Source organism: Nicotiana sylvestris, chromosome 3, assembly GCF_000393655.2.
Source record: "Nicotiana sylvestris chromosome 3, ASM39365v2, whole genome shotgun sequence".
Lineage (NCBI taxonomy): Eukaryota > Viridiplantae > Streptophyta > Magnoliopsida > Solanales > Solanaceae > Nicotiana > Nicotiana sylvestris.
The window spans coordinates 38,645,447-38,656,603 of NC_091059.1; the positions used below are offsets into that span (position 1 = coordinate 38,645,447).

The 11,157-nt window shown below is 34.5% G+C and overlaps 1 protein-coding gene across 2 annotated transcripts; it reads left to right on the forward strand.

The window, feature by feature from the left end:
* Nucleotides 1–408: 408 nt before the first annotated feature.
* Nucleotides 409–4,631, forward strand: LOC138888727 (uncharacterized). Of its 2 annotated transcripts, none has more exons than XM_070170743.1 (4): nt 409–2,551; nt 2,670–2,978; nt 3,770–3,824; nt 3,902–4,631. In XM_070170743.1, the coding sequence occupies exons 1-4, from the start codon at nt 1,368–1,370 to the stop codon at nt 4,568–4,570; spliced, it is 2,217 nt and encodes a 738-aa protein (XP_070026844.1). In that variant the 5' UTR covers nt 409–1,367; the 3' UTR covers nt 4,571–4,631. The 2 variants fall into 2 exon arrangements, with proteins under 2 accessions (XP_070026844.1, XP_070026845.1); XM_070170744.1 differs by having other exon boundaries at nt 2,772–2,978.
* The last annotated feature ends 6,526 nt before the right edge of the window (nt 4,632–11,157 follow it).

An 11,157-nucleotide genomic window follows, 5' to 3' on the forward strand; every position in this document is an offset into this window, starting at 1 on the left:
TTAGTTAGAGTTCGTGACTTAGTACTACCAGTCTTGGGAGGTTGTATATTTATTTCCGTTGTTGGTTTCGATTATAAAAAAATGGCTTGAATTGTTATTATAATAGGCTTACCTAGTCTTAAAGACTAGGTGCCATCACGACACTTATGGTGAGATTTTGGGTCGTGAGACATATTCAATATATTGTAGTTTGCTACTCATGCTAGAATACTTTGAGTATTTCTAATGAAGATACTTGAAACTTACCGGTGAAACCCTGTAAAATTGAATTGAATCGAACTATAAACACTTCTAATTACACTTGATTGATAAAGGTATTGTTCTGATAGAACAAATTTGAATCAAATAATTTTTAACAACATAAACATATAGTATAAAGTATTGGGACTAAAGTGTATACTAGGAAATCCCTCAATTTTGGTCACATTTTTGGATCTTATCAAGAAATCCCTAAACGGCCTCTTCCAAAAAATTCTCTCTCAAAGCTAAAGGTTTAACCTCATTCTCATTTCTCATCTGGCATCATTGGGCGACATCAAAAGTAAGTTTAATTTTGTCTTTGAAGTGTCTTTCTTATTGCTTTTCTTTTTAAGAATAGAATAGCAGATGGATGTACCTTTGCCATGTAAAATTGTAGTTGCAATTAGAGAATTCGAAGCCATAACGAAAAGTATCCAAACAGATGGAGAACAAAGGGATATGTACTTCGCTGGATTAAAATATTGGAATGAGTTGTTATACTTGAATCTAGTAACTACAGAAACTAAGAGACAAACAAAGCTTGCAAAATCTTGAGAATATTCGTATGTACCTAGTCATATTTGTCGGGTTCGGGTTTGGGTTTGAATTTGGTAATAATGGAGATGCCTCGTCGGCGAAACTTCTTGGATCTCCACCATTTTTATGGAATTTTATGTAGCGTTGCTGGAGAAGGAAAAGAAAAAAGAAAAGCGAAGGGAATGTCTCTTAAAATCAGAATCTTGCTTGGTTTGTGGTGAGTCTAGGTGGAAATCAGTTGAAGGTCAAAAAACTAATGGGGAAACGCCAGGAAAGAATAAAAACAAAGTTCCTCGAAAAGTTTTACGCTATTTCCCCTTAAAACCAAGATTGCAAAGGTTATTTATGTCATCAGAAATAGCTTCAGATATGACATGACATCATATCAGCGTTTGAAAGATGGGGTTCTTAGACATCCAGCTGACTCCGATGCGTGGAAACATTTTGATGCATCTAATCCGGGTTTTGCTAGAGATCCTCGTAATGTTAGACTTGGATTATCATCTGACGGGATAAATCCTTTTGGCAATTTAAGTGTTTCTCATAGCACTTGGCCAGTGATTATTACTGTGTATAACCTACCACCTTAGATGTGCATGAAGCAACCATATTGCTTCTTATCTTTGTTGATACCGGGTCCTAAAGCTCCTGGAAATGACATTGATGTGTACTTAGAACCTTTGATAGATGAGTTGCAAGAATTGTGGTATAATGGAGTCAATACATATGATGCTTCCAGAAAGGAGAACTTTTGTATGCGGGCAGCACTCTTATGGACTATAAACGATTTCCCAGCTTATGCCTACTTGTCTGGATGGAGCACAAAGGGAGCTTTGGCTTGCCCTTCATGCAATAAAGAGACTCCGTCTATTCGTCTAAAGTATGGTCGTAAGTTTTCTTACATGGGTGCTCGTAGATTTTTATCATCTAATCATAAGTGGCGGAGTAATAAACGTGATTTTATTGGGGAAGTAGAAAGAAGACATGCTCCAAAAATTCTTTCTGGAGATGATATTTTAAACCAGTTGGCTAGTTTGGATGGCTTTAAATTTGGTAAGACCCAGAAGAAACAAAGACACGAAAGGGATAAAGCCACTCATAACTGGAGGAAGAAAAGCATCTTTTTCAGACTTCCTTATTGGAAAAATAATTTAATACGTCACAATTTAGATGTCATGCACATTGAAAAAAATGTGTGTGACAATATTATTGGGACGTTATTAGATATGGAAGGAAAAACAAAAGATAATCTGAATGCTCGTCGTGATTTGAAGGAAATGGGTATAAGAAGAGATTTGCATCCAACTCAAAGAGATGGAAAGTGGTATTATCCAGCAGCATGCTATACTTTATCACCGGAAGAGAAGACTAAAGTATGCAAGTTTTTGAAAACTATTAAAGTTCCAGCTGGTTATTCTTCGAATTTATCACGGTGCGTAAAAGTAAAGGATCGAAAAATTTATGGACTAAAGAGTCATGATTCTCACATTCTCTTGGAACAGTTGCTTCCTTTTGCAATTCGCGGAGTTGTGCCGAACAATGTCTATGCTGCTATTACCGAGCTAGGTATTTTCTTCAGAGAGTTGTGTTCAAAAACAGTAAGAGTTGATGTGTTAGATCGGCTTGCAGCTCAAATTCCAATAACGTTAAGCAAATTAGAAAAAATATTCCTACCAGTTTTTTTTGATATTATGGTGCACTTGATCATTCATCTTCCACAAGAGGCCAAGATTGCTGGACCTGTACAGTACAGATGGATGTACCCAATAGAGCGGTATGTTTTTCTATTTCACAATTTCAGTTTAATTTGTTGTGGCTTGTTAGTTTATCATGCTAAGAGCTTAACTTAATTTATCATGCTATGAGTTTTAACTGCCTTTTATATCATGTAGATTCTTGCACAAATTGAAATGTTATGTTCGTAATAGATGTCGACCTGAAGGATCTATTGCAGAAGGGTATATTGTTGAAGAAAGTTTAATATTTTGTTCAAGGTATTTACATGGAAGTGGGAGAGGGTATAATCCAGTGGACAAAAATTATGAAGGTGATCATGCTGAGTCATGCAATGGATTATCAATATTTAAGCAAAAGGGTTGCCCGTTATTAAGCGATACATCTAGAATTCTTGAAGAGGTTGAGCGAAAACAAGCGCATCTTTATGTTTTGAGAAATTGTGAAGAAGTTCAACCATTTCTACGGTATTGTTTTTCTTTATGCTATTGTTTCTACAATAACATCCAAGCATTTATAAGAGTTTGAGTTAGAAGTGTTCGACCATAAAAGTTCTTTTTGGTATTGTCCAGTGAAGATAAGCACATGATTTGTTGTTTATGATCTTTGTTTAAATCTCATCAAGTAAATCTTTCCGATTCATATTGGTTACAACTCTTTTTGATGATTTTTTGTGGCTATAATCATCTTGGTGAAAATGCCTTAGTAAGAACTTTATCAGTCAAGGAATCTACTGTAACGTGCACATTAGATATGTAGCATGTATTTTCCAATTTCCCTGTTAAAAAGTTTCCTTTGGGTCTGTATGGTAATAATCAAATCATCACCTAAAAGAAAATGTCAAACTCTTCTCGTGCTTTTTTTTTCTCCGAACACTTTCCTAAAAATACATGTTGATACACCATTTGGCGTCTTTCGTGTTTTTTCTTTTTGGTATCCCTAGACTTCTATTACTACTTATTGTTGTCTTTTATTTTCGATTTTTTGATTGCATTACCTACTACTAGTTTTGTATTTTGCTTCGGTTGTCAGATTAGTTTGCTTGTTATTGTCCCCCCTCCCTCAGCCGAGGGTCTACCGGGAACATCCTATTTGCCTTCTTAAAGGCATGGGTAAGGTCAGCGTATACTTTACCCTCCAGACCCCACTTGTGGGACTACACTGGGCATATTGTTGTTGTTATTTTTTCTTTATGGTATTATATATTGTGAATTTAATTTTGTTAGCCCTTTCTCATTATTATGATTATTTTAAACAGTGAGTACGAGCAGAACAATAGGAACATGAACTTCGATGATTGGTTTTTCCATCGAGTAAGTTTTCATTGTATTTTTAATGTTATTTATAATACTTCTTTAGCATCATTATTTTATTATTTATTTTTATGTAGATCGTGCACATGCGCAAGAAAAAAAATTCTCATGCAAGTAGCGGGTTGTATTCTTTGGCTAGAGGTCCTTTTGATGGAGTCCAAAGATTCAAAGGGTATGAAATAAATGGTTTTAGGTTTCATACTAAACAATTGGAAGGAAATAGAGTAAAACAAAATAGTGGTGTTTTAGTACGAGGAATAATGAATGGTCAAAATATAGATTATTATGGTGTTCTGACTGAAATAGTAGAACTTCAATACCTCGAAGGCAAACGAATTGTTTTATTTAAATGTGATTGGATGGATGTTGATCACATTGGGAAAGGAGTGAAGATAGATAAACATGGCGTTGTTAGTGTTAATACTAACCGAAAGCTAGCAACAAATGAACCATTTGTACTTGCATCTCAAGTAGAACAAGTTTTTTATGTCAAGGATAATCTTCATCCGAATTGGTCCATTGTCTTGAATGGTCATTCTACTTATTTTACGGGTGGTGTTGTCAGTGAAGAAACTTTTCAACAAGATGCTCAAAATTTCTCATGTACATTTGAGGAAGATGAAGACTTTATAAATTGGAGAAGAAATGATCTCGATGTTATCAGTACTGATGTTACCTTAGCTGATAATATTATTGAAGACATCGAATCAGACCCTGAAACCGATGATGAAGATTTGTTATTATAAATATTTAGAAGTTATAGATGCATATTTGGTTACACTCAATTAATGTTGATACTTTTTTTTATTTGATCAGCTGTGAATTTCAATACTTGAGCTTTAGCCGTGCTCATGGCAATGCCGTTAATGGTCTGAGCTTTGTTGCTTGTCGTCCCAATTATAGTATGTTAAATTTTATGCTTCTTTGTTTAATGAGAATCCAGGCATGGACAACTGAAATTTAGTACGAATTTTCAATTCATGTTCTGCCTTATAAAGGGACTAACAAGGCAATATATGGGATGAATGTTATGAGATTGTGATGGGATTGCTTCTGTTAACTCTAGTTCCTTTTCTGGGGTGGTTTCAATCAGAATTCCAAAATCAGCAATTTAAACCCAGAGCAGACATTTTTACTTTCCAGATTTTAGAGTAGTGTATTATTAGTTTAAGATTACTAATATGTGTGTTATTATATTCCTAATGTAAACACAATTTTTGTAGTAGGTTATTGGCATTTATCAAACTACTATAAGGACATTATTTTGTGTGGAGATTCCAGTTGTATGTTGTGAAAAAGTAAAAACTAATTTTCTGTCTTACTTGAAATAATGTTTTTCTCACACTAAGCTAAAGGGAGTACTCTTTAGGTGGTTGGCTTATGATACTCCTTTAAGGTTGAGGCCACTTAGCCTTTTCTTTTCCAGCTATTACAGGTAAGATAAGAAGAGTATCGCATCGCAAGTTTGAGCACCCAAGACATGGTTTTTTAAGATTTCTTCCAAGGAAAAGAGCAGCACGACACACCGGATTTTTTGGTAGAAACACAACTAAAAGATTACTAGTTTAAGATTAAAATCTGTATAGCACGCATGAGCAACTATATATATTGATGTTAATTCTTCAATGGTGGCATTGTTTTACTCCCACAGTAAGTCACCTTTGTAATTATGTATGAATTGTTTTCAGCATCTTTGGACCATGTAGATTCCATGTTGTATATAAATTTAGCACATCACGGTTTCAACACGAATCTGTAATACATGTAGCTACTATGACAAATAAATGTAGCTATTATGTCCCAACAATTGCTACGAGATTTGAAAATTGAAGCAAGACTATTCTTTTAGCTATAAAATATGTGCAAACAAATATATTGTGGCTAGAATATTACAATAGCTACAGTGATATCAAATGCATAGCAAAAAATTAGAATTATTGTAGCTATATAAATTCGTGGCTATATTATTTTGCCATGATATTCCATCGTAGCTATTGACCCCACTATTGCCATGCTTTTTATAACTTGAAGCAAAAATATTCAATATTTTATTTGACATAATTTGTCGTGGCTAAAAGATTATTATTGCTACAGTAGTTCAAATATATGGCAAAAACTAATAATTAGCTACAAAATTTTAGTGTAGCAATAAATTTGTAGCTATTTAGGCAGTTATTGCCACGGCATAAATTAATTATAGCAAAAATGAGGTATTAGCTTTGCCAATTTAATTTTTGTAGCTAAGAAATTTCAGCAATTTGTGAATAGCCACGAAACTCTAATTTTTATGGCTATTACTACGTAATAACCACAAATTTTATATTCGTAGCTGAGAATTCGTAGCTATAAATGCATAATGTTGAAGTGAGTCTACTTTGAGCCTTCATGCCGATCCTTCTTTACAATCCTATCCAAAACCCTTCCCAATAAGACCTCCCAATAAGCCTTCAAGAATGTCAAGATACGCATGCAATGAGCAATAGTTGTCACACGACCTAGAACACTGTCAAGTTACTCACAAAAGAAAGAGAAAAAGAAATAGGAAAAATGAGAGAGTCTTACTAGTGAAAACCCTCACAGGTACTGTAAACGACGGTAAACAGAGATGAATAAATGAGAGAGACTTGTTGGTGAAAACCTCTTGGGGCACCACTAGTCGAAAGTGAGTCATGAAGCTGATGCAAAGGATTGGCACGAACAAGCCTGACTTCAAAGGTCACAAGAATGGTAAAAGGGAAGATTAGATCAGTTTGATAGATTAGGTCGTTGATTCCAAAATGCATGTCATGATCATTAAGGCTAGTTATTGAAAAAAAAAAAGAAAAAAGAAATAAAAAAAGAAAAGAAAAAAAAACTCTTCCTTCTATCCTTCCGACAGGGGCATTTCTTGTTAATACTGTTTCATTGCATCACTGTGCTCCTTCGCTCTGAGTCAGTCCTTCTAAAAACAAGCAAGAAAAGATTTCAAAATCTGCTACCAGCTTTTCAGTTGCACAAAGTAAATTTGGCCAACACGCCCAGGTGTTACAGTCGACATGACTCGAGGATTCATGCAAAGGCTTCACCCCAAAAGACTCTTGTCAGCTTACTTGGCGCAAGCAAAGATAACTGGTGATTCTCTCTGACAGACAAATTGCTCAAAAGCAGGAAGTCATTCAAGATATCAGAAAGGTCATCTAAGAAAAGATCTCCAGTTGGGAAAATGTTGATTAAGCCAAAATTACAAATGGTACTGTGTGTGAAACAATTAGGGTTGATGCAGAGCAAAAGTCTCTCGAAACCGACTCAAGCTGATCGAGCAAAAGCCAAGCTGCTCAAGACTCAAGGCCACAAACCGACCACTATTTTCAAAACTGACAAATTTTTCTTTGTGTGAAACATGAACAAAGCAATTCAAGGAAAGTGGTTCAAAAAAAACAAACAAAAAAAACAGAAGAAAAAGAAAAGAAGAGAAGAGACGACAAAGGGAAGTTTCTCAAATCTTTGCCTTTATTTGCTTTGCTAATGTGCATAAAATGTTGTCATTGCACTCACATTTTTCCTTCTAGTATAAAAAGCCCTAGTCTGATAAATTTTCTCCCAATAGAAATCTTAGTCTGATGAATCTTTCTCCTAAGATACCAAAAAAGAAAAGAGAACTAGTCTAATGAACTTTCTCCTAGGATCAAAATCTTAGTCTGATGAATCTTTCTCCTAAGATAGAAGACCTAGTCTGATGAACTTTCTCCTAGGATCAAAATCTTAGTCTGATGAATCTTTTTCCTAAGATAAGAAAACCTAGTCTGATGAACTTTCTCCTAGGATCAAATCTTAGTCTGATGAACCTTTCTCCTAAGATAACAAAAAGGACCTAGTCCGATGAATTTTCTCCTAGGATCAAAATCTTAGTTTGATGAATCTTTCTCCTGAGATAGAAGACCTAGTCTGATGAACTTTCTCCTAGGATCAAAATCTTAGTCTGATAAATCTTTCTCCTAAGATAGAAAACCTAGTCTGACGAACTTTCTCCTAGGATAGAAATCTTAGTCTGATGAATCTTTCTCCTAAGATACCAATAAAAAGAAGAAGAAGAAGAAAAGATGAACTTTCTCTTAGGATTAAAATCTTAGTAGGATGAATTTTTCTCCTAAGATAGAAGACCTAGTCTGATGAACTTTTCTCCTAGGATCAAAATCTTAGTCTGATGAATCTTTCTCCTAAGATAGAAAACCTAGTCTGATGAACTTTCTCCTAGGATAAATGTCTTAGTCTGATGAATTTTTCTCCTAAGATATAAAAACCTAGTCTGATGAATTTTCTCCTAAAAAAAAGAAAAAAGGAAAAGATGATGTCTCGATTGAAAAAAAAAGAGGTCATTTGTTCATGCCTTTGAAAAAAAAGTGTTGGGACAATTTGTTTAAAAGAATGATTTTCTAAAAAAAATGATGATTTTTCTTTAAAAAAAAGGGGAAAAAAAGAAAAAAATAATCCTTCTTGGTTTATTTTAGCATAGGTATATAATTCAGTAGTCTCACTTTCCAACATAGGATCCCACTCCCTAGTGGATGCCAGCATAACCTGGTAATCTTTTCTAGCATAGGGTCCCACTCCCTAGTTGATGCCAGCATAACCTGGTAATCTTTTCCCAACATAGGGTCCCACTCTTTAGTTGATGCCAGCATAACATGGTAATCTTTCCAACTTAGGGCCTCCAATCCCTCGTTGATTTCATTTTTGATATAGGGTCTCTACTCTCTAATCTCTTTTTCCCAAGGATACACAATCCTGACTTTTATTGCTTTCAATAAAGAAGTAGTTTAGAATTTTGTTACAATAACTCACGAAATATTCTTAGTGAAAACTGGGCCTGAAAAATTTCATTCGTTTGTTTGTTTTGGTGTCTGAGCAGGTTTTACCTTGAGGCACATGGTCCGAGACAACCAAAAGAAGAAGTCTCAATCCAGAATAATAGAAAAAAAAAGAAGAAAAGAAAAAGAAGTGAACTCGAAGTGCAGAAGCAGAGAAAAGCCGTGGAATGCTCAAGATGTGATTGAAGTCACAAGCTCTGCATGTCCGGTCTTAATATGAAGAAGCCGTGAAAGAATAAACCAGTACCTGTAGCTAACAAGAATCAAGATTCAGATCAGAGTCCGCATGAAGAACTAACCAAGACTCAAGATCAAACTTTAGAAGACTCATAGATAGGAATCTTGTAACTCGTAGCTGATAGGCTTAGTTAGACTTTTTAATTTTGATTTTTGATGTAATAACAGGACCACTGACCGGAACCTTGACGTCACCTCAATCGACTCTAAAATTCATCACTCCATCATTCTCGTTGAACTACACGTGACCTGATTCCCTTATAACCCGGGATATGTAAGCTATTCAAAATAAGGGCTCGGTCACAATCATTTACCCATATTTCTTTTCTTTTGAATAAGTGTCGGGTCAGAAATCAATTATGTCGCTTACTTGTGTCTTTGCTAAAAAATACTTCGTGTTTTCAAGCAAAGAGGGACAGCTGTAAGCACGTAATTTTTGACCCGCACAATTTTTAAGTTAGTTTTAGTATGTTAAATATTTACTTGAGTTATTATAGATTTTTAACCTATTCTTTTTACTACCACTTCATTAGTTTAATTTCATTGTATTAGTATTTAAAAATTAAAAGAAAATACAAAAAAATAATATATATATATATATATATATATAGTTTCAATTTTTATATTTAGTTTTGTTTTAGTAGTTTATTTTATTAAGATCTAATTTTTATATTTTTATAAGTATATTACATTATTTTAGTCTTCCTACCATATTTAAGACCAACAAGACAAAGACCTATTCTTCCCAACTTATTAGCCCACTTAAGTGCAAGATTTAATCCTAGCCATTTATTTTCTTCTAATCCAATGGCCATCATCCCTTCCCACCTCCATATAAGATACCCAATTATAGAAACCCTACCTAACATTCCAATTCCTAAAAAAGGGCTAAGAACGACAGACCCCTTTCTGGACAAAAATTCAATCGCCCCCACCCCAAGAACGAAGATCTGATTCTCTCAAAAACTGAGAGCACGTTTGGACACACACAAGGACACAAAGATTACTCTCTGTTTCGCCTTGAGGGATTTCTCATGGGTTAAGTCAAAATTTCAGTTTCTTTTCCCAGGACCTTGAGCATTCTTCATATAATTCCCCTTTGTTGATTGAACGGGCTACCAAACGACCCCTTTGTTGATTGAAGTTGTCATCATAAAAATCCAGTAAAGTTAAATATTTTGTTCTTTACATGGAGTTTACTTGGTAACTTGATTGACTACACCATTGAATCCCTTTCGATGGTACTACAACGGTGATTATTATTCAGCTTATGAGCTTTGCGATAGGATTGAGAGTTTTCGAGTTTTTCGGTTGCCAATTGAGGTTCCGTTCGTGGTCGTCGGTTCCTGATCTTGACCGCTGGTGCCGGTCCTGAATTTTCGTGGGACCTTAGAAAAGTCATTAGCCTTTGACGGGTGGTCTCTAAATCAATTCAGGTCATCTCCCACATTTTCTTATTGCTCATCCATTTATTGCAGAAGTTGATTACTCTGATATAATATGAAAAGTGTTTACTATGCATTGTCAAGTAGTTAATACTAATTAAATCCTTCTTATATTAGAGTATTTTAACTTATAACAGTAAGTTATTTATTTCATTATTTATGTTACCACATTAGATCTGCTGTAAAAAGTTAAATCTTTGCTTTAGATATCAATCTAAATTTCATAACATAATAATATACTATGGTAGTGTTAGCAATTTTCTTGGCATGTTTAAAGCATAATTGCCAGTACTATAAAAGTTGAATCATATTGGATTTGGCATCAATTATAATGAGAATAAGAAGCTTTGTTGTTACATATAAAGAAATATTGTTCTGAACTATATTTCGTGACACCAAGTGAACGTAGATGAGATTTCCATTAATACATACTATAGTATTTTGGACAAAATAGGCCCCACTACCATCGATTTAAAGATAACACAATTGATAAATATTCGTAGCTTGCTTTAGGCGCGATTAAATAAATCATTGTGGTCATGGGTACGGTTCCCGTGGCATGGTCACGATACGTAATTCTCATTCGGTTGTGAATTTCATGTGACCCGACCATAACTTCGAACAATAATAAAAATAAACATGTTGTAGACCGCGGGTGCATTTCATGTGACGTGGTTCGCGATGTGTTCAAAAATAATAAGTGTGCGACATCGCGACTTATTTAAATAAACTCCATAAATAAATAAAAAGCGGTTATAAAGATAAAAATACACAATAGGTTTAAAACATGTAATTAATCAGATA

Coding starts and splice junctions, on each gene's coding strand:
- LOC138888727 (XM_070170743.1), top strand. CDS start 1,368: ATGTGCATGAAGCAACCATATTGCTTCTTATCTTTGTTGATACCGGGT. Junction 2,552..2,669: donor TGGATGTACCCAATAGAGCG/GTATGTTTTTCT, acceptor TATATCATGTAG/ATTCTTGCACAAATTGAAAT. Junction 3,825..3,901: donor ATGATTGGTTTTTCCATCGA/GTAAGTTTTCAT, acceptor ATTTTTATGTAG/ATCGTGCACATGCGCAAGAA.